At 41.6% G+C, this 24,016-nt stretch overlaps 1 protein-coding gene across 1 annotated transcript in view; it reads left to right on the top strand.

The window, feature by feature from the left end:
• Window positions 1-4,727: 4,727 nt before the first annotated feature.
• MRAP (melanocortin 2 receptor accessory protein) overlaps window positions 4,728-24,016 on the top strand; it is a 30,952-nt gene continuing 11,663 nt past the window's right edge. Inside the window, exon 1 of the mRNA XM_029603593.1 lies at window positions 4,728-4,969. Within this exon, the coding sequence (XP_029459453.1) occupies window positions 4,864-4,969 (106 nt within the window). The 5' untranslated portion in view covers window positions 4,728-4,863. The remainder of the gene's footprint in view (window positions 4,970-24,016) is intronic.

Raw genomic sequence — 24,016 nt, 5'->3', positions numbered from 1 at the left:
CCGAGTGTTTCACCCTCACGAATGGTCACTCAGCCAACTAGTGGCCAATGAATTCTTCGCCCAGTGGGGAACTCCAATCCTGGACTTTTTTGCCACAGAGCAAAACCAGAAAGTTCCCAAATTCTGTTTGGTATTTCCAAGTGCACCTACAGGTTACCTACCTACCGGGGATGGAGAACAAGCGGGCGGACAGGCTGAGCCGAGTGTTTCACCCTCATGAATGGTCACTCAACCAACTAGTGGCCAATGAATTCTTCGCCCAGTGGGGAACTCCAATCATGGACCTTTTTGCCACAGAGCAGAACCAGAAAGTTCCCAAATTCTGTTTGGTATTCCCAAGTGCACTAAGAACAGCGCAGGATGCCTTCCTAGTTCCTTGGTTGATGGCTTTCCTAGTTCCTAGTTCCTTGGTTGATGGCTGTATGCATATCCTACAGTTTCGCTACTCACACGTATCATACAGAAATGCATACATGACTTAGCCGACTTGATACTCATTGCCCTGGCTTGACCCAGATAACCCTGGTATGCTTACCTAGTCCGCCTGTCAATCAGACATAAGAACATAAGAAAATGCCATACTGGGTCAGACCAAGGGTCCATCAAGCCCAGCATCCTGTTTCCAACAGTGGCCAATCCAGGCCATAAGAACCTGGCAAGTACCCAAAAACTAAGTCTATTCCATGTAACCATTGCTAATGGCAGTGGCTATTCTCTAAGTGAACTTAATAGCAGGTAATGGACTTCTCCTCCAAGAACTTATCCAATCCTTTTTTAAACACAGCTATACTAACTGCACGAACCACATTCTCTGGCAACAAATTCCAGAGTTTAATTGTGCGTTGAGTAAAAAAGAACTTTCTCCGATTAGTTTTAAATGTGCCCCATGCTAACTTCATGGAGTGTCCCCTAGTCTTTCTACTATCCGAAAGAGTAAATAACCGATTCACATCTACCCGTTCTAGACCTCTCATGATTTTAAACACCTCTATCATATCCCCCCTCAGTCGTCTCTTCTCCAAGCTGAAAAGTCCTAACCTCTTTAGTCTTTCCTCATAGGGGAGTTGTTCCATTCCCCTTATCATTTTGGTAGCCCTTCTCTGTACTTTCTCCATCGCAATTATATCTTTTTTGAGATGCGGCGACCAGAATTGTACACAGTATTCAAGGTGCGGTCTCACCATGGAGCGATACAGAGGCATTATGACATTTTCCGTTTTATTCATCATTCCTTTTCTAATAATTCCCAACATTCTGTTTGCTTTTTTGACTGCCGCAGCACACTGAACCGACGATTTCAATGTGTTATCCACTATGACACCTAGATCTCTTTCTTGGGTTGTAGCACCTAATATGGAACCCAACATCGTGTAATTATAGCATGGGTTATTTTTCCCTATATGCATCACCTTGCACTTATCCACATTAAATTTCATCTGCCATTTGGATGCCCAATTTTCCAGTCTCACAAGGTCTTCCTGCAATTTATCACAATCTGCTTGTGATTTAACTACTCTGAACAATTTTGTGTCATCTGCAAATTTGATTATCTCACTCGTCGTATTTCTTTCCAGATCATTTATAAATATATTGAACAGTAAGGGTCCCAATACAGATCCCTGAGGCACTCCACTGACTACTCCCTTCCACTGAGAAAATTGCCCATTTAATCCTACTCTCTGTTTCCTGTCTTTTAGCCAGTTTGCAATCCACAAAAGGACATCGCCACCTATCCCATGACTTTTTACTTTTCCTAGAAGCCTCTCATGAGGAACTTTGTCAAACGCCTTCTGAAAATCCAAGTATACTATATCTACCGGTTCACCTTTATCCACATGTTTATTAACTCCTTCAAAAAAGTGAAGCAGATTTGTGAGGCAAGACTTGCCCTGGGTAAAGCCATGCTGACTTTGTTCCATTAAACCATGTCTTTCTATATGTTCTGTGATTTGCTTGGGTCAGCTTGGGTCAGCAGGTGAACCTATTGACCCAGGAAGGGGGATCCATCCTACATCCCATGCAGGACTCTTTTCATCTGACTGCCTGGAGGTTGAATGGACATTACTGAGAGAGCAGGGTATCTCCCTCCCTGAAGCCTTCCACCAGATGCAACTACCTATTTAAGTGAAAAGATACTCTACCTGGTATACAGAGCGTCACCTAGACCCATTCGCCTGCCCACCAGAAAGCCTGCTCAACTATTTACACATGCTTTACCGAGCCGGTCTAGCGACGACCTCCGTACAAGTCCACATTAGTGCCATAGTGGCTTATCACAGGCCACACCAAGGACATCCTATCTCGAGTCACCCATCAGTCACTCGATTCATCAGAGGTCTGTGGCATCTCTGGCCCCAACGTCAAAACCACTGGTGGCATGGGATCTTAACCTCGTTTTGGAACAACTTATGCTACCTCCATTTGAGCCAATGGATTCCTCAAACATGAAATTCCTAACTTGGAAGGTGGTCTTCCTGGTGGCTATCATGTCCGCCAGACGAGGCAGGGAACTTCAGGCGTTAGTGCATTATCCCCCATACCTGCAATTCTATCACCACAAAGTGTTCTTGAGAACTCACCTGTCCTTTTTACCAAAGGTGATTTCAGCCTTTCATATCAATCAAGCCATTGACTTGCCAATATTTTTTCCCAAGCCTGGGAGAGCATTGGCCTATTACAAGAGAAGGACACATTCAGACAATATAATGTCTCAGTTGTTCGGCACCTTTAACCATAATGCCTCTAGCCTCCCAGTGGCAAAAAGGACTATCAATAGTTGGATTTCACAGTGTATCCAATTCTGCTACTCAAAGAGGAAAACCATGTTGCCAGGGAAGCCAAATGCTCATCAGCTACGAGCAGTCGCTGCCTCCATAGCACACTTACGACACGTGCCGCTCTTGGATATTTGCAGGACCGCTACTTGATTGTCCTTGTACACTTTCACATCCCATTACTGCCTAGACCAACAGGCGTCTGCGGATGCAAAGCTGGGAAGAGTGGTGCTACAGTACTTCATGCAGGACGGGTTGAGCTAGAGTGCGATCCAGGCATGGCAGAACAATGCCCCTCATAGCACAACCTGGGTGCTGGGGACTCCCATGACAGCATGGCTAATTCAGCCCTGCTATCAAATGGTGCCATGCTGACCCACCCTCCTCCATGGACAGCCGCACAAGAGCCCACTAATGACCTTTTCCTTCTGCTAGGATACAGACTGAGGGAGAGGGTGCTCTACCGCGCGGGAAGACGCGTGCGGCTATAACAGATATTAGAAGCTCCATCTTGCGCCATCCGGAGGATGTTCCCAAGACAGCATGGCTAATTCATCCTGCTATCTCTGGAAACACCGTTTACGGTATGCAAATTAGCTTTTTCAAAATGAACCGTCCTTCTCCCCCCCCCCCCCCCCCGCTGTGGAGTTTACTGGTTCTGCCGTTTTTCAGCACAAATAAAAATAAGCAGGCCTACTTTTACCCATATTCATGGGAGGCAGGGCAGTTTTCAAATGTTTATTTATTTATTTTTTATATACTGCATGTGATCTGAGATATCACATTGGTTTACATTCAGGTACTGTAGGTATTTCCCTATCCCCAGAGGGCTTACAATCTAAGTTTATACCTGAGCCAATGGAGGATAAAGTGCCTTGCCCAAGGTCACAAGGAACAACAGTGGGACTTGAACGCTGGTCTCCTTGTTAGTAGCCCACTGCTCTAACCACTAGGCTATTCCTCCTCCCCCTGGAGTTTACTGGTTCTGCATTTTTCAGCACAAATAAAAATAAGCAGGCCTACTTTTACCCATATTCGTGGGAGGCAGGGCAGTTTTCAAATGTTTGTTTATTACTTAATTAATTGATTGATTGATTGATTGATTGATTTTTATATACCAACATTCAGGGTAAACTTATGAAAATTGCCACCTGTATGACAGTAATATCATGTTATTTCCATACTGTTAATTGCCATCCCAAATGTATGAGGACTCTCCATGTTTTGCCAGCCACCAACTGACACTTGATTGCCATTTTACTTAGTTGTTAGTGTACAGCATTTATATGTCACCTGACAGTGAAACCAGAAATAATATAAAAGATCCAATCAGCTGAAGAATGAACTGAGACACAAGAAAAGAGAAGAATCCCACTTTGCATAGACCGCGGTCCTGTTGTCAGCAGGCCTCTTGGCTGATTTATGGTAGATTGTTTCAGTGAAATGGAGTTTAGTTTTCTTTCCAAAGTGCATGAGTCCTATTTTGTTAAATCACATTTGCCACTTCTTGGCTTCCTTCCTCTAATTTATTCACATTCACTTGCAGCCTCATTATCGTGTTTTTTTATTCCATGCAATATTTGAAATATGTTAAAATTCAAACTCCTCAGCTTTTTAGACAACAACATAACAAAAGCTGACAGTCTGCAGTGTGTCTCAAGGCTACAGCCTGACCGCCAACCTTGTCCCTTATTTACCTAATGGTATCATCTTGTACCCCAGTTCCAGGCTTTCTCAGTGACCCCCATGGGCAATTTACCATCCCACTACATGGTCCTTTCTTTACCCTCAGCCTCTGGGTCCCTCAGGGAGTCAGAAATAAACTTGAGTTTTCTAACTGGATTGGCTCCTGTTTACTCTAGATGCTTATCTATAGAAAAGGGGGGTGGGTGGGGGAGGGAGAAGCAGCCAGGGAGAGGTAGGATTAGTCTAGCACTAGCTGACTGCCCTGGTTAGTGGGGGGGTCTGAGCAACAAGGCTCCCAGACCCTGGCACAGACATTTGTCTTTCGCCAGCTTTTTCTGCGGACATCTAAGTTTAGAGCAACACAGAGGACGGTTTTCAGCATCCCGTTCTGGGCCGATTTACAATGGCTAATCTGACGAACACATCGGATTACTTCTGGAGTTTTGAGTATTATTGGGACTATGTGGATCCTGTGTCAGTAGATGGAAGAAACTTGGAGGCCAATAAACGTGAGTATGATTGGAACTGGTAATTAACTGAAGCAGAAAAAGAGAACAGCACAACTAATTTTTTTTTTTTTTTTTACTATCTATAGCGGAAAATGTCTTTGTACTAGTATTATGTTTAAAAAAATGTATTTGTGTAATGTGTGTGTATGCATGGATATAAATCTTTTACACAGATTTCTATACCTCATGTTTATATATATATATAAATAGTGCCATGCAGAACAACATAATTTTGTTGTTGTGGGTGGCACCAGCAGAGAGGATCTAATTTGAGTCATTTTTTATTCCTCAGCTAAAACTCACACTCGCTAAGAAAAAAAGATGGAACTCAGCCCACAGCAGACCCCTGTACATAGATAGGGTCATTTTCAAAGCTGTGTCCATTGCTTTAGATGTTATCACATTGCCCCCCTGCTGTGCATGCACACTTACAGCACACCCAGATTAAGCAGAGGAGCTCCTGGGGATCCGAGGGCGCCTTATGTCCATAGGGCCTGATTTTTTAAAGCATTTACACTTAAAACTGGGTTTTACACATGTAATAGCTCTTTACTCGTGGAAGTGGGCTTTTGAAAATTGCTACCATATGTGCCATTGAATTGTACATAGGATTTACGCTTGTAAGTGCACTTGACTTGAATAAATGGCTTGTGAAAATTACTACGGTAGTTTGTTACATTTATATGTGTAACCTCTTTGAAAATAACCTCCATGCTTTCTTGAAGCCCATGCAGGAAAGATTTGGCAAAAGCTTTCCGCACACAAATCAGCAGGCGTACTTGTGCATGGGTGGTTTTGGTGGGATAATTTGGAAACTTGCTGTAATTTATGTGCATGTTTGCCAGCTTTCTTATGCGAGCTGCCTGCATACATTTGAAACGAAACACCTGCACAAGTTCCACAAGTTTTCAAAGTCAACTTATGGGGGAACGTCTGCTTTGAAAATGACCCCCAGCAAAACTGCCTGCCCAGTTACTCCTTGCTAATTTTTGTACAGAAATGTTTTTTGAGAAAATTTCCATGCCTAACTTTGAAAATGCAAACGTATGCGCGTAAGTGCAAATCCCTCCTCAACTCCACTCTCAGGATCACTGGGTAAATAAATTAAACTAAACTCTGTTCACTGCAGGTAAATTTACGGACCTCAAGCCTATAAGTTTGCCCACGTACTGGGCGGACAAGTAAAGCACTGCTTTATAAAGGGAAATGCCTTTGACCTTTACCCTCATATAAGGGGACATTTTCAAAAACATTTGTGTGTGAAAAACAGCTTTCGGGAAATTACCATGGGGGTGGTACACGCAAACATATGTGCGAAAGTGATTTTGTGCGTAATTGAAAGAGGCGGAGTTGATATAAATGTGTGCACAGGGGTTTGCATGTAGCCATTAGTTTTCAAGGTTCACTTTGAAAATTAGGGCTGAAGTCCATGTGCACGTTCTCCAGGTGGGCTGTTATAAAATTATCAGTATCAAAAAATATAAGTCCAAGGTAGGACATTCCAATGAATGAAAAAATCTTTCTGAATGAGGAAAAGTCAAGATTATAAAAAGAAAGAGGCTGCTCCCTGATGTAGGAAGGGATTGCTTCCGAAACGTTGCCCGTATTGGTTTAGTCCTCTTCTCTAAACTATCAAGGTTTCGGAGATTGAAGCTTTCACATTCAAGATAAATGTGGTTTTTTTAGGAGGCTTTTCACTGAATTCGCTTGTTCACAAAGACTGAATTTAAATTTCAAAGGTGGTTGGAGGCATAAGCTCGATGATTATAAAAATATATATAGGCTTTATGGAAGTTGCTGAGAAATAGTGCAAGGATTAGCCTAATACTATGAGAGTTATGCCTTCTCCACTGAAATCTTTGTAATAAAAATTCCTAGTTCATATATTTAAGTTATGTTTTGGGGGTTGGGTTTCTTGGTTTTTCATAAAATTATCAGTGCCATGAAGATCAGAGATGTAGGTACATACACACACGGCATATACATATTTATTTAGATTTTTATTTTCCACTTTTCAGCACTTCAGAGAACATATCAAAGCAGATTGCATGCAGGTACTTCCTTTCCTCTCCCCACAGGACTTACAATCTTATTTTGTACCTGAGGCAATGGAGGGTAAAGGGTGTGACAGCAGGATTTGAACCCTGGCTTCCCCTGGGTTGTAGCCCACTGCTCTAGCCACTAGGCTACTTCTCCACATTTCTCATATCTATATAGATATATATATCTATTAAGGTGTATATAAATAGATATACGGTATAAGCACACTGGCTATAGGGCAACTGCTTAATTTGGTGGTGCACCAGAAAATTTGTTGCTGCCATGTGGCTTAAGTCTTCTTTGGCTCCACCCTCCCCCTGATTTCTCCCAGAACAGAATGCTGGAAGCCTTACTGGACTCCAAGAAAACAATTCCTTGCACATTGTGGTACCTTTTATTGGACCAAGGCATTAATTCTGGAAAAATGCTGATGTAGGTGAGCTTTTGAAACCACATAGATCCCTTCTTCAAGTCTCGCAGAACATATTTCACTAAACAAAAGGTAATAACTGTCAAGAAGAAAAAGTTGTGGACAGCTCTTAGCAGCAGCACTTCTGTGGTCTCATTTTACTTTCTTTACAGCTAAGCAAGATTTTTTTTTTTAAACCAGAATTTTATTGATTTTTACAAGTAACAGACAGAACATTTCAATAGGCTATGAAGATTGCGAATCAAAGAAAAGGTCTTAGCACAGAAAGAAAAATAGATGGGAATGTTAACATCCATCACCTCCCTCCCATCCCTTCCATGTGATGTAGCCATATATACTCTCAAAAGAGTATTAAATTCCACTGGTGGTAATAACCACACTGCTTCTTCATATAGAAGGGACCAATCACCGGCACCCAAATCTTCTGCATAGCATGCCACCCTCCTCTCTTATTTGCTATTAGCAGATCCATGGCCATTAGGCCACCTACCCTCTATACCCACTCAGCAAATGATGGAGCGAGGACTTTTGGTTAATTTAATCCTTCTCCCCACTAGCAGCAATTTTTGGATAAGCATACATTGACTGTACAGGTTTAAATCAGGAGGAATATGGCCAAAAATTACGATTTTCAGATCCTTTATTTATTTATTTAAATTCTTTTAATATACCGATGCTCAAGACCAGGTCTTATCGTACCGGTTTACAATAAACTAGGGGGTAAACCAGTTAAGAATGAAAGCAAAAAGTTACATTATAACAGGGAATGTGGAACTAGGCTGTTGGAAAATAAGTACAATACTAGGCTGTTGGAAAATAAGTACAATACTGAAAATTTGGAAAATCTGGTTACTAAATTTAAGATCAGAAATCTTTAAATTGCTTTACAATGAAACAAGACATGCATTATAGTCATCTTTTCCCCACAGCTCCAACACTCATCTGAAGAGGCTTTATTCATGGCCTTAAGCCTGACAGCAGTAACATAATTCTAAATTGTTCTTCTCAGATGTTAATGGAAACAGAAGATTTCCATACAATGGCAAAAATGTGATCCTAGTCTTCAACTGTAGAACAAGTTCTCAATTCACTGTCCATTTGTCACACATTAAAGGATTGGCGTTCCTATTTGATCAAATAGATATGCTGTCATCTCCTTCTTTCCAGAATATTTACAGTCAGGTGCTTCTATAGCAGATAAGACCTAGTAAACTATGACGATTTATCTTGTGAGAGAACAAAAGCTGGTCAGTGGAGCGAAAAGCAATCTGAGGGAAATAACACCGTGACGAGCCCTCTGAGAAAAGCTGGGAAAAGATAACTAAAGGTGACCATTTCACCTCTCTTTATACCAAAGGAAGCCACATTCGAAGTAGTGCAGGGCAAGCTAACCAAGGGGAAGTAGGAGCTAACTGGGCCTGGCCCCAACTTTCACCAAAATGTCACCGTTTTTTTTCCCATTGTGACAGAAGTACCAGATGGAATGCCTCTTCTCACGGAGGGACTGACGCTGTGCCACAGGTCAGCATGTTCTGAGTCAACTTGTTATAAATAAAGAGGCCAAATAATAGTGACATAGTAACATAATACATGACCACAGATAAGTGAAGAGAAGAAGAATGAAGATCTGAGAGATTCACCTCTCTCTGTCCCCTTGGTCTTTGGAGGGTCTTTAAACCAATTCATGTTTATGTTTCCGAGTGAAAGTAAACATTATACAGTTCAAGATTTAAAACAAAACAAAACAAAAAACCATGAAGGTAAATCAAGTGAAAGCCCATATTTAGGGGTGTGGTGAGTGGCAAGTTACATGGGTAATTTTAGCTTAGGCATTCAGTGGGAAACAAGTTCTGCTGAATAAACTCGATAGGCTTAAAGATATCTGGATAACTTTTCAACTGCTCTCCACCATGACCAGACTTGCCCATCATAACCAGGTACTGCTGATAATTGGTGCTGCCTGGTGAGCTTGAAGGACTGCTCCCAGAATGCCTCCACACTGCCTTTTTTTTGTTATCTGGGTAAGTTATAGCTAGTTCATAACTTATGCGGCCTAAGATGTATGCACTGTGAGGGGCGGAAAATTCAAAACATCTGGTCAGGTTCCGAACTTATCCAAACTAACCTGCTGACTATTGACGTCTTAGAAAACAAATGCAATACCTGGGGCAGCCAATTCATTTTAATCATGTCATGAATCCTTCACAACCAGCTCACTGCATGTGAACATGCCTCTCTTTGAATGGCAGTGGAGAAGGCCTAATCAGTCTACACAGGTCAAGAAAAGCAGGCAGATGGTGTTAACCTACATGGGCTGAAGGGAGGAGTATGAGGCAATATTGTTGGTCCGCATGATTTGAAGACCGGAGAAGAGGTGGTGCTATCAGCCTCAGTGAGCCAAAGCAAGGAGTTAGTGTTATAATAGGCCTGGAGGATATCTGCTACCTACTACGGGAGTGGAAACACAGTAAGGTGGAATGGTGGGGACAAGGTGGGTTGAGAGAGACTTGAGAAACTGATAGGGAAAGGGTGGGGGTGTTGAGACAAAAAGAGACTGTCTAAGATGAGGAAGGGGGTGAGAGTGAGAGATTGGTGGGGACAAGGAAGGGGTTTGAGGGAGACAAGGGTAATCAGGTGAGGGACTGAGAGAAAGAGACAGGAGGGGAGGGATATCCACTTCAGACTCTCCCATTTTCCTCAGTCTTTTCAGTACTGTGCATTCTGTTTTGTTTTGTTTTTGGCTCTTATATATGGAAGTTTTGTCACCTCTCGGGTAACATATAAACCCTGCCACATGCTGTCATCCACCTGGAAGGAAGCTAACAAAGGTTAATAATTAAGTTTAAAAACTGCCTCGAGCTGAGGTGATAACAAAACTGAACTTATGATCATTACACCTCAACCCATCAATCCCTTACCCACCTCCACAGCCAGCTCTCCCCTCGCCCCCCCCAGTCCTCTCGCAAATCATAAGAGACCTAGGTGTCACACTTGACCCTCAATTCAGCCTACAGAAATTTATCTCCTCCACCATCAAGGACTGTTACCATAAACTACACACCCTCAAAAAACTTAAACCTATCCTGCACCTCAACGACTTTAGAACAGTCCTACAAGCCCTCATTTTATCTAAAATAGACTACTCAAACGCTCTACTCCTAGGTCTCCCGAAGAACAGCCTTGCCCCCCTGCAGCTGCTTCAAAATGCAGCTGCACGAGTACTAACAGGCACCTGCAGAAAAGAACACATCACACCTATTCTCAAACAACTTCATTGGCTCCCCATCACAGCCAGAATTCAATTTAAAACCCTCACCCTTATACACAAAGCCATCCACAACCCAGTCTGGTTCTCAGACTTTTTACACATCCGTTCCTCTTCCAGACCTACCAGAACGCCCTACACCGCAACCATTCACACACCTTCCCCCAAACTCTTCCATCTCACAGCCACCAAACAACGTGCGCTATCCCTAGCTGGACCCTCCTTATGGAACTCTATGCCCACCCACCTACGCCTTGAGACCTGCTCTAAGAAATTCAGACAGAACCTCAAGACCTGGCTGTTCACACGAGCCTACACTTGAGCCCCCTCTTCTTATCTCTCCTATACTCCTTCACCTTTCCGCCCCCCTCTCCGCCCCTCCCTTCGCCCTCCAGGTCTATGACCGAAAACTCCCCTTCTTAAATCACTCCTTCTTGTATTTTATTGTACATAATCTATACTGTTGTATTTAACTATGTTTTGCATTTACCTATTTGTACAGCAAAAACCTTGGTTTCCCTCCTCCAACCCCCCTTCCCCTCCCCCCCCCAGTTCTTTTATCAGTTTCATTGTAAAGCCCTGTTGGCTACTTTTTTGTTACATGGAAACCGATGTGATGTCTTCTTAACGAATGTCGGTATAAAAAAAAACAACTTTAAATAAATAAATAAATACATTTCCAAGTATTTTAACCTGATAAAAAACAAGAATTTTGACAGTGACCTCTTGTGGTAAAAAAAGTTGTTATACCAATTTAATGAATTGATCGATGTATACAGAATCCTAAGGCAGGGCAGAGAATGGGAAATAGCTGTCAAATTCACTGCCTGAAGACTCTGTCCTGAGATCACAAATAAAAACAAATGGCACCATTTCTTTTTCTTTCCGCACCTCTCCAAGACAATTATTTGATCGGTGCAAGTTCTGTTGCTTGATAAGAATATGAAGGAAAGTCTGATCCCTTCTCTGCTATCTGAAGTTGCCCTTGCAGTGGCAATCATAGTTTCTCCCCCAGGATCTGAGAACATCACTCCCACGATGCTTCCTACCTCACTAGGGTCCAGATTCACTAAGGCGTTTCTCCCATTTTGTGTCTATGGGAAAAGCCTCTAGTAAATCAGGTCCCTAGACTGCTAGCTGGCGCAGGTCAACCCAAAGAGTCTGATCCAGTCTTGCCGTTGCCATATTGCATTGCATGGAGATTAGTCCCATTTTTGTTAGGAAGGGAATTCCAAACTATTTCTGCAATAAAGTAAAACCAGGTAGGGCAGAAGTCTGCGAGAGGCAGCAAAAATGCATCAACTTGTATCTTCCAACTTCTATTTATCCCAAATGTATACATTTGAAAGTATGAGACTAACTTATATTGCTGGTGCATTTAGCTGCTTGTCCACTGGAGGAAGATCCTTGCAGGGTAGGCAGTCAAATGTGCAAGCCACCAGGAGGAGAGAGCAGTTAACATTATAAACAAATAGGTGAATTTTAAAAGCCTGTTGTGCACCAATGTTCAACAGTTTTCCTAATAGAGATTATTTATTTATGTATATCAATGGCATACCTTGCCATTATTTATTTATGTATATCAATGGCATACCTTGCCATTATGTATATCAATGGCATACCTTGCCATTATTTATTTATGTATATCAATGGCATACCTTGCTACTTTGCCTCCTCGTTCTTTACCAGAGGTACCCGCTCCTCGGGGGCCTCGCTCTCTCTCTTGTTTTTCAGGTCGCAGTCTGGAACTGGTACTCGCTCCTCGAGGGCCCACGTTCCCGGACTTGCTACTGAATACCACTTCTGCCAGGAAGTCTTCGCTGCCTACAACACTAGTTTATTTATTTATTTATTTAAGGTTTTTATATACCGGCAATCATGACAACATATCTTGCTGGTTTACATAAAACAGGAGTGCAGTAGATACATCAAACTGGAACTGTGGTGACCGAAGGTGCAGTTACATTTAACAAGGGTAGCAGAACTGGGAGAAGGAGGAAGAGATACTTCAATTTCAATGCATATTCAGCGTAGCTCTCTGCTTCAATGGCAGGGGAGAAAGGCTAATACTTCACTTTCAATGCGTATCCAGCATAGCTCTCTGCTTCAACGGCAGGGGAGAAAGTCTGATACTTCACGCATGTCCAGCATAGCTCTCTGCTTTAACAGCAAGGGGGAATGAAGAAAAAGGGATCTAAATACAGACAACAATCAAGGACTGAATTACATAGTCTGGGTAAACAAATAAGCATGGATGTAGCTTGCTTATTGCGGCGGTTAATACCCCTAACTAATTAAGCTATTTCACTTAGATGCAGTTCCAACACTGCTCTCTACATTAATGGCGGGGGTGGAAGGGAACTAGAACCAAAAGGTTACTAAGGACCAAAAGTAACAGATAAGTATGAGAAAAAAAAAAAGTGCAAAAGCTTGCTGGACCGAATGGATGGGCCATTTGTTCTTCTTGTGCCGTCATTTCTATATGTATATTTATATTCTGTCTTTCAGGTACTTCAGAGCAGATTATATTTAGATACTGCATATATTTTCCTCTCCTCAGAGGGTTTACAATGTAAGGGCCTCATTTACTAAGCATTTTTCCCATAGACCTATGGTACCTGAATGTAATCTGTTCTGAAGTGCCAAAACGCAGAATATAAATAAATAAATAAAATTAAAAATAAAATTAGACACAGAATGGGAGAGAAAAGCCTTAGTAAATCAGGTCTTCAGTTAATATGTGAGGTAATGGAGGGGGAAGAGAATTGCCCAAGATCACAAGGAACAGCAGTTAAGCCCTGGTTTTTGTGGTTCAAACCCCACTGCTCCAACCAGTAGGCTACTCCTCTGCTAAGTTGGAGAACCTGCAAACAAGCATCTAGACACACAAAAGACACAGGGTCATAAAAATTATATATTTTAGTTTCATAAATTTCATATGGGGACAGCCTTAAGATTCTAAGCATATATACCCTGGAGGAAAGCAGGGATAGGGAAGATATGAGAGAGACATTTAAAATACCTCCAAGGAATAAATGCACAGGAGGCGAGTCTCTTTCAATGGAAAGGAGGATCTAGCATAAGAAGATAAAAGGGGGTGGTAGACTTAGGAGTAATTTAAGAAAATATTTCTTTATATGAAGGATGATAGATGTACTTCTGGAAGTGGTGGAGACAAGGACTCTATTGGAATTCATGAAAACATGGGACAGGCACAGAGGATAACTTAGGGACTGCAAGGGACTATAAAGATGAGTAGGAGATATGGATGGGCCAACTGGATGGGCCATATGGACTTTATCTGCTGGTATGTTCTACTATACATTTTGAATAAAAGTTGGAAATGCTTGACAAACATCTTCATTGACCTTTTGATTTGATCATCTCTACAAGGATCTTTAGCGCTCTACCATTGACTCATGGTTTGTCACCAGTGGGTATACCGCTCACCTTCTCCATCCCATCATTTGTTCTATGTCTCTATGTAACATGACTCACTGCTCCTGCTGCTGTTCTTTTACTGTGGTCCAGAGTAGCCTGCTTGGCATTCTGGAGACTGGGAACAGGAACCAGTGGTAGCCTAGCCTCTCAGAAGGAAGGGTGGAACCAGAGACATGTGGACTGCTGGGAGGCATAGGCAAGCCAGACTAAGTCAACCCAAATGACTCTTCATTGTCCTCCTGTTCTCTTCCATTCTCACCTACACAGCTCCAAGAGAGGCTCAGCTGCCCACCACCTCCCTGCATAACTCTTTTCTGAAGTGTCCGCTCTACTGTAAGACAGCTTAGAAATGAGGTAGCAGTGTTGCGACCGTCGCTGCCCGACGTCTCCACTACACCCACCTTATCTCTTTGGCGACTCCCTCTTTGCTTGATGGAAGTTTGGCTGCTGTGGCGTCATCTTGCTGACCTCCTCCGGCGTCCCCGGACCGGCTAGATGCTGCAATCCGCCATGTTTCCCAGAAGCCTGAGGGCGTGCGCACGCGCGGCACGGCCCTGACTCAAGTACCAGCAGTGGCGCGAACCTCAGGGACGTCCCCCTGAGATGACGTCATCCTCACTGGATACTTAAGGTCTCTGAATTCGCTAACTAATCAAGTTAGCAACGGAAAGGATTCCTAGCTTCCTCCAGGTATCGCTGCGGATGGGATTCGCTCTCCGCATACCTTGCTACTTTGCCTCCTCGGTCTTTACCAGAGGTACCCGCTCCTCGGGGGCCTCGCTCTCTCTCTTGTTTTTCAGGTCGCAGTCTGGAACTGGTACTCGCTCCTCGAGGGCCCACGTTCCCGGACTTGCTACTGAATACCACTTCTGCCAGGAAGTCTTCGCTGCCTACAACACTAGTTTATTTATTTATTTATTTAAGGTTTTTATATACCGGCAATCATGACAACATATCTTGCTGGTTTACATAAAACAGGAGTGCAGTAGATACATCAAACTGGAACTGTGGTGACCGAAGGTGCAGTTACATTTAACAAGGGTAGCAGAACTGGGAGAAGGAGGAAGAGAGAGGATAGATTGGTAACGATTAAACAATATACAAATAAAATACTATATACAAAAGCAATGTTGAAGGCTGCTTGTTTTGAGAAGGAGACAGTGACTTGTTTTGACTAGTGAGTTACCATCTCTCTCAGAGCATTCCCTGGAACCAGGTACTCGCTCCTCGAGGGCCTAATTCATTTCCAGCTCCTGAGCTGCTTCTAAGAGACTATTATGTGAGTGTTACCATCAAGGTTCTGTTCCTGAACTCTGCATACCCTGCCTACTCACTATATTCAGTTTCTCTACAGCTCAGTTATCCAGGATCGCTGTTGCAGTATCTGAGGGACTACAGCCCAGCCAGGCACTTCCAGCTCACTACTGCCACCTCTGGTGGTTCAATATACTGTTTAATAAAAGAACTAGTGTGTGTCTGTCTCCATACTCTGAGCCTGACCGGTGGTCCCTCTCCGGATCTTTCCTCGGGGGCGTGGTCATCTGCCACCGGCCCAAGGATCCACCCACAACTATCTCAAACACTAACAAGCAGTGACTGCATTCTGTCAGTGCAGGATTTAACACAAGCCCAAACAGTGCAAGTTCATGCTCTTTGTGGTAGATACAGACCACTCTTCCGCTGGCATAGGTTTCCTGTTCAAACAGTGAAAGCCTGCAGGACACTTTCGTCCTTGAACTCACAGCAACCAGGTCCTGGGTTGGTCCAAGTTATAGATACTTTGAAAAAGAATTGCCATGGTGGTAGGATGGGAGACGCTAACTCAGAAACAGAGAAGGTTTGAGGGGAAAGGAAAAAAGGGTGAGAAAATTAAAGTGAAGGGTATTGAATGTATGGAATAGGCTGTGGGGAAGTTGTGGGGGCAAAACACTACTGGAAATCAAGAAAGCATAGGTGCAGAGCAAGATGGTGATTGTGCTAATAGGAACTAACTTTTCAAAATGATTGAGGGTGCTAAACTCAACACATATTACTCCTCCTTGGATAAAATGGAGTTCACTCAATATTGAAGGTGCAGCCATAGAACTGGCATCTATGGTTGTGCCTGTGGTCTGAACTCCTGGAACACTGCTTTGTTTTGATTAAATCCCTGCAATCCTTTACTTGATAAAATGGTGAAGAGGAAGGGCAAGATTAGGGTTTTTTTTCCAGTTGATCCCAGGTCTGCTCTGATGTCTGGCCCAATTGACTGGGAGCAGTGACACACCTGCGGCATGGTGTCATTAGGAGTTGATGTGGGGGTAAATGAGCCATTGATTTCGCTGGCCATGGAGGTTTCTCTCAACCTGGAGGAAAGAAGGATTCTGGCAGACCCAGGTGCCAGTGTTTTGGACCATGCACCACAGGATCGCTCGTTTGCTGATGATGTCAGCATTACAGTGAGCTTGAAGGAAGATCTCGTTGAAACACTGGTAGCTGGTTCTGGCATGCTGTGGGGGCCTGCCCTTTCCCTTGGCATTTACATTTATTAAAATTTGTGATTCGCCTAATACAAAAAGGCCTAGGCGATGAACATAACAACATACATAATAATCATAATACAAAAAATCGGAGGATGCAGTCGAAAGGTGTCGGATTCGGCTGGCAGCAGTAGGAAGGCTGTTGGAAGAGCCAGCACAGTTGCTGTTTTCTCTGGAGAAACTCAAGGTCTTCACTCTGGAAGCCATAGGGATGGCCAGTGAGGAGCTAGGCAAGTCCCTTCCGGGGAAATATTCTCAGCTTTCAGCCCAATTGCAATCTCTTATCTTTAAGATTTTGGCCCATGAAGTTGGCTTTCAGAATATAATATGAGACTGGATATTTGAAATTAAAGTGGCTAAAATTCTGCAGGATGATTTTTTTTGTAGTTAAAGATAATATCTATCTTCATAATAAGTTGGAAAATGTTGAGAATATGTCTAAACACGTGTTTTCTATATCTGATAACATTTCAGCTATTGAAATGCTTGTTACCTATCGTAGATTTAAAAAATTACACCTGTAGCCAAGCGCCAGGGTTTTCTACTTACCTCTGCTTAAGAAAAAGAGCTTAAAGCTGGGGATTGGTTTGGATTATTCCAAGTTTCATCGGATAGTTTGCACCTTACAGCTTTCTTCAAATGTTCCAGAGAAATTAATTTTATCTCAGCAACTTTGATTGTGAACTTTTTGCTTGCGCCGTACAGAGACTGGATGCTGAGGCTATTCTTTAAGCATAGGGAGAAATTATTTGTGAAATGAAGATCAGAGTTTTTCCAGATGTGGCAAAGATACCCAAAAGTGTTTCAAATTGGTGCTATGTTGTTGTTTTTTAAATTCCCATATAAGTGTTCTGTTAAATATCATGTTAAATATGTATTTGATGTTCTCGCTCCCTAACATTGTCCCCTTAGCAACAAGCCAATTCAAGAAGTCAGTCCAGTCGCTGTGGTAGTCTCAGAGTGCAAAGGGTAATTTTCTTCTCCCTGCTTATATAAGGATTGGATGCCGGATTAGCCAGACTCTGTCCCTCTTCTTTTCCTGATGGGTATGTTTTATTGAAGCCTGTATTTCTTTGGTTTGTTGAATTCTTCACCCTTTTGTACATTGTGGACGTCTGTGTGAAGAGTGTGACTTTTCTTTAATGCTGGGGAAGCAAGGATAAAGCTGGTGATCAAGCAGGGGTCCCTGGTACTGTAGACAGTAGGGAAAATGGGTGCTCTAGATGATCCATGGGGGTCTTTGTCTGCCAGACTCCATGTGCAAAAGTGACTGCTGAAGAAAGCCTGACATGCATATGCCAGGCAAGGCATCCACATCAGTTTCTTTTAGGGAAGCAGTGCTTGTCCCTTTTAAAAAGGAATGAATCAAGCTGAGAAGCAAAACTTAGTATCAAACATATTCCAAACATCTCTACACTGTTGGCTAAAAAACACTGAAGTCAATTTTCAAAGGGTTTAGGAACTTAACTTTGGGAGTTAGGCTACTGATGCAATTAAAAGCAATGGCTATTCCCTAAGTAAACTTGATTAATAGCAGTTAATGGACTTCTCCTCCAGGAACTTATCCAAACCTTTTTTAAACCCAGCTACATTAACTGCCCTAACCGCATCTTCTGGTATCAAATTCCAGAGCTTAATTGTGTGTTGAGTGAAAAAGAATTTTCTCTGATTTGTTTTAAATGTGCTGCTGGCTAGCTTCATGGAGTGCCCCCTAGTCCTTCTATTATCAGAAAGAATAAATAACCAATTCAAATTTACAGAGGCATTATGACATTTTCCATTTTATTCACCATTCCCTTTCTAATAATTCCCAACATTCTGTTTGCTTTTTTGACTGCCGCAGCACACTGAACTGATGATTTCAATGTGTTATCCACTATGATGCCTAGATCTCTTTCTTGGGTGGTAGCTCCTAATATGGACCCTAACATTGTGTAACTATAGCATGGGTTATTTTTCCCTATATGCATCACCTTGCACTTATCCACATTAAATTTCATCTGCCATTTGGATGCCCAATTTTCCAGTCTCACCAGGTCTTCCTCCAATTTATCACAATCTGCTTGTGATTTAACTACTCTGAACAATTTTGTATCATCTGCAAATTTGATTACCTCACTCGTCGTATTTCTTTCTAGATCATTAATAAATATATTGAAAAGTACGGGTCCCAATACAGATCCCTGAGGCACTCCACTGCCCACTCCCTTCCACTGAGAAAATTGTCCATTTAATCATACTCTCTGTTTCCTGTCTTTTAGCCAGTTTGTAATCCATGAAAGGACTTCGCCACCTATCCCATGACTTTTTACTTTTCCTAGAAGCCTCTCATGAGGAACTTTGTCAAACGCCTTCTGAAAATCCAAATATACTACATCTACCGGTTTTCTTTTATGTACATGTTTATTAACTCCTTCAAAAAAGTGAAGATTTGTGAGGCAAGACTTGCCTTGGGTAAAGCTATACTGACTTTGTTCCATTAAACCATGTCTTTCTATATGTTCTATGATTTTGATATTTAGAACACTTTCCACTATTTTTCCTGGTACTGAAGTCAGGCTAACTGGTCAGTAGTTTCCTGGATCACCCCTGGAGCCCTTTTAAAATATTGGGATTACATTAGCCACCCTCCAGTCTTCAGGTACAATGGATGATTTCAATGATAGGTTACAAATTTTTACTAATAGCCCTGAAATTTCATTTTTTAGTTCCTTCAGAATCCTGGGTGTATACCATCTGGTCCAGGTGATTTACTACTCAGCTGAATATAACCAAAACTATAAAATCCATCAAAGAGCAATTATTGTCATGGCATGATTTTCTTCTATCCTTAATGGAATGTTGTGCTTTGTTTAAAATGTCACTATTACCAAAAATTTTATATAAATTACAGATGCTTCCAATATGGCTGAAGCAGTCAGATGTTGACCAATTACGTAAGATGTTGTTCACTTTATATGGCGAGGTAAAGGGTCCAGATTAAAATATTATACTCTTATGAGGTCTAAAAAGTATGGTGGCTTACAACTCCCTCATTTTCATTTTTATAATATGGTGTGTCAATTACGTTATTGCTGGGAATGGTACTCACAAAAATGTAAATTTGAGGTTCCAGATCTTATTTCTGACATTTCAGATCCTTATTCTACTATCAATGTGTTTCAAACTAAAGATATACTTCTTTCAAAAAAGTTAAGATTCCATATTCTAATTAGACCTGTTTTGCTGGCATGGCGTTTCTTTTGTAAAGAGTGGAAGATTAATCTCGATGCCTCAGACTTCCTAGAACTGGTTGGAAATCCTGATTTTTTGCCTGGGCTGGAGAATCTGATGTATAAATATTGAAAACAACAAGGCTTGGCTTCAGTAGGAAATTTTGATTGTACAGAACAAAAAAAACAGGTTTTTTTCTTTTGAGCAACTGCAAACATGACATCAGTAAGAATTGTTCATGTATTTACAAAGTAGAAATTATATTTACAATATCCATCCTGATAATCTTTAAAACATTGCAACAATCTAATAATTCTTTGTCTTTTTGGTACAAATTGCAATTTAGTAAAGAGTCTATGATTGCTTGAACCTCTCGCCCATTACTGGACTTCATCTTTAGGGAAACAAAGAGCAAAATAAACTATTTGTGAGTCATTTGATATTGCATTTACCACTGCTATAGAGGTGAGACTTCAAGAAATGCAGGTTAAGTCACTTCATAAAATGTATGTGGATAGAATAAGAGCATACAAAATGAAGCTCAGTGATGCCGAAAAAAATGTATAAAGCGCCATATTGAAAATGGAACATTGGTACATAAATTTGTTTTTTGCTCAGCTTTTAACAGAATTTAGTACTGGAGTACAGTGTTACATTTTATTGAATCTGTTACTCAATGTAAACCATAGTTTTGTGGAGAGTTTCTATTGCTCAGTTCTTTGCAGTGGGTTCCCGAAGCATCAAGGACTCAGGAAAAATGTATTTATTATTATAATTTTGTTAGCCAAAGCTTGTATTCTATTTTTTTGGATAAAGCCAGAAAGTCTCTCAATTCAGATGTGGCATCAGAAATTGGCTGATTGGATGCCAAAGTTATGCAAAGAAAGGTACAGGCAGAATATATTAAACTGTAGGAACTTTCACATTTATTATTACCTAAAGAATTGCAGCAATCTTTGGTCACAATCTTTGGTGTTTAGTGGATACTCTCCACAGTGGTAAACCTGGTGGTATATTATTCCCTTTCCCAAGCTTTCAGAGAGTGCAGTGATCAGAAAGGCTAAGTTCGAGTGAATATGATGTCTGTGTGTATAGGTGTTTGTGAATGCTGTTATGTTCTGAAAAGGAAAAACAATGTCTGCATATAGGAGCTTAAGCCTTGTAAAAATATTGAAGCAAATTGTTTGGCATTTCTGTTGATTTAATATCTATTGTATTGTTTTCAGGATTACAAACATGTATTTTTTGTTTCACCTATATGCTTAAATAAACAGTTAAAAAAAAGAAAGCAAGCAGTAGCGTAATGTAGTTTAAAACCAGGGCCGGATTAAAGGGTGGGCCAGCAGGGCAATTGCCCAGGGTGCCAACCAATAGGGTGCTGAACCCTCACCAGGAGGGGCATGCCAGATTATTAGCCTGCCCTGGGTGCCAACATGTCTCAGTCTGTCTCTGTTTAAAACCAGAAACTACTACCAGCTGACAAATCTCTGCTTATAGTCTGAAGCAGAATGATCATTAGAAAAGCATTCTTCTAAAACTGTTTGTGCACGCGGACAAGATTTGTACAGTTTATAATCTAGGAAGAAACTGTAAATACTGTTTCCCCAGACAAACAGGTGTTTCTGAGTGTACAGTTATTTCTCTATCGCTTATTTTTGTAGCACAAATTCTGCAACAATGGACCTCATCCTTCACCCTCTGTGCTGGCCTCATCCTTGACCTCATCTTCTGTAATCATTACTCTCTCTCTCTCTGATAATGTTTGTTTCTCCTCCCCACTCAGCCATATTTCAGTTTCATATTTTCCTCCCTACTGCATATCCCATCCTTTCTCTTTTCAAACCTTAAAGCAGCAATATTAGTCATCTCCACTAGGATTTTCCACCACCCTTGCATAGTCAGCATGTCTAAACCTGAATCTTTATCCTGTTCCCAACTTCCACCTTTTCTATCCATCTCTGTTTGGAATTCATCTTTCTTTAGCAGTACAGACTCATTCCCTTGTTGCCATCTTCAGCTCTCTCTTTTCCTTTTATTCATATGCTCTGGCATTGGTTAAATCTTGTTGCTTCTTCCTCCACAATATTACTATCCCTTCCTATCCATTTCTATTGCCAAAATGTCTGTCCTCCTCATTTCCTGCCTTGAGTGCTCGTCTCATTGTCTGCTTTCTCCTACACCACTGTTCTCTTTAGTCATCCTACAATGCTGCCGCCTAGAATCATCTTCCAGTTTCAATTTCATCTTTTTTAATTCCTCCATTGGCTTCCCATCTACATCCAAGTCAAATTTGAGCTTTTCACTCCCTTCAAAGTCTTCTACTCTACTGTTACATCCTTTAGCTCAGCTCCTGTGTATCATTAAGACCTCCACTTTTTCCCACCAAAATATCTTTTACATTTGAAACTCGGTCCCCCCTTTGATCACTAAGAACCCTCTTTCTACTGTCAAATCCTGTCTCAGAACCTGCTTATTTCACAAATCAGTTTCCCGTGTAATCACCCTCTTTGCTGCAACATTCACCCCCTGTCCTCTGCTTCATGTTTCCTTCATTTTAAGTCATATCTATCAGCATTATTTTCATTTAAATTCTTCTGTTGTAAAAAAAAAAAAAAAAAAAAAAAAAAGGTAAGATTACACCACAATAGCACTAGTGGGAAATTTCAGCAGCACCGATTCTGTCATAAGAGTCCACTTTTTTTGGCCCAATAGTTTCCTCCTTCTTTGGACTCCCAGCTCAATCAAAACTAGCCTGTAGCACAGGGGTCAGGAACCTTTTTGGCTGAGAGAGCCATAAACGCCACATATTTTAAAATGTAATTCCATGAGAGCCATACAATATGTTTAAAACTAAATACAAGTAAATGTGTGCATTTTATGTAAGATCACACTTTTAAAGTACAATAAGTCTCTGAAAATATTACACCAGGCCTTAAGACACCAATACATCTCCTATTAGGAAAACGGACCAAGCCAGGCTGCTATAGAGTCCTACACAGAAACTACACGCCAGCAGAAAACCTCACCTGAATCACGTGCTGTCCCTCACATAACATAGAATAAAGAGACCAAAACGCAAAACAAGAAGCATGCAGAAAAAACTGAATTGGAAACTGCAACAAGCCAGAGTCTCTGTATGCAGTGTAACAAAGGAAAAAAGAAACATCACCCATCCTTATAAAACAAATCAAGAAATATAAAATCATCAGCAATAAAACTGTACTAACAAAAAGAACATATTTCGAAACAGCTGATGAGTGGAATATCCAATAATTAAAAACTCATATAAAACATTTCCAGATACCAACAAAATATTTCAAAATAGCAGACACAAAGACCCAGTAATGAAAAATAATAAGGATACAAAAGTTTTTTTGCTCTGCATACCTGGGAACGTTTGATATCCAGGTGTCCTGAGATTGTTCTGAATTAGCAGGAGGCGGGGTGGTTTGCTTGGAACTTTCTCCTCTCTCAGTCACACACCAGCGCTCTCTCTCACACTGGCTCTCAATTACACACCTATACACACATGCTCTCAGTACTCACATATACACATATTTTTTCTCTCTCACTTATATAGGCTCTTAATTACATATTTACACACATGCTGTCTATCTTTTCACGCTTACACACACACACAGGCTTTCAATCACATAAATACATGCTGTCTTTTTCTCTCACACACAGACTCTCATTCACATGCTTACAAACATGTCCTCTCTTTCTCTCACTTACACAGGCTCTCAATCACATACTCACATGCTCCATCACCTAAACCAGCTCTCAATCACACACAGACACACATGCTCTCTCTTTCTCTCATTTACACACAGGCTCTCAATCACATATTCACATGCTCCCTCACCTAAACCAGCTCTCAATCACACACAAAACACGCATGCTCTCTCTCTCACAGGCAGGCTCTCAATCACAGACATACTCTCTTTCACATGTACAGGCTCTCAATCATTCACATACATGCAATCTCACACACACACACAGGCCCCCAGGCTCTCAATCATTCACATACATGCAATCACACACATACACACACACACACACACATACAGGCCCCTGCGGCCGGGAAGAGGAAGTGGAGCGTATCGGGTGCGTGCGCGGCAAGAAGAGGCCACGCTAGT

The sequence above is a fragment of the Rhinatrema bivittatum genome, chromosome 5, assembly GCF_901001135.1.
Source record: "Rhinatrema bivittatum chromosome 5, aRhiBiv1.1, whole genome shotgun sequence".
NCBI lineage: Eukaryota > Metazoa > Chordata > Amphibia > Gymnophiona > Rhinatrematidae > Rhinatrema > Rhinatrema bivittatum.
Note: the sequence above shows the minus strand (reverse complement) of the source record. Positions and strands in the feature narration are given on the sequence as shown.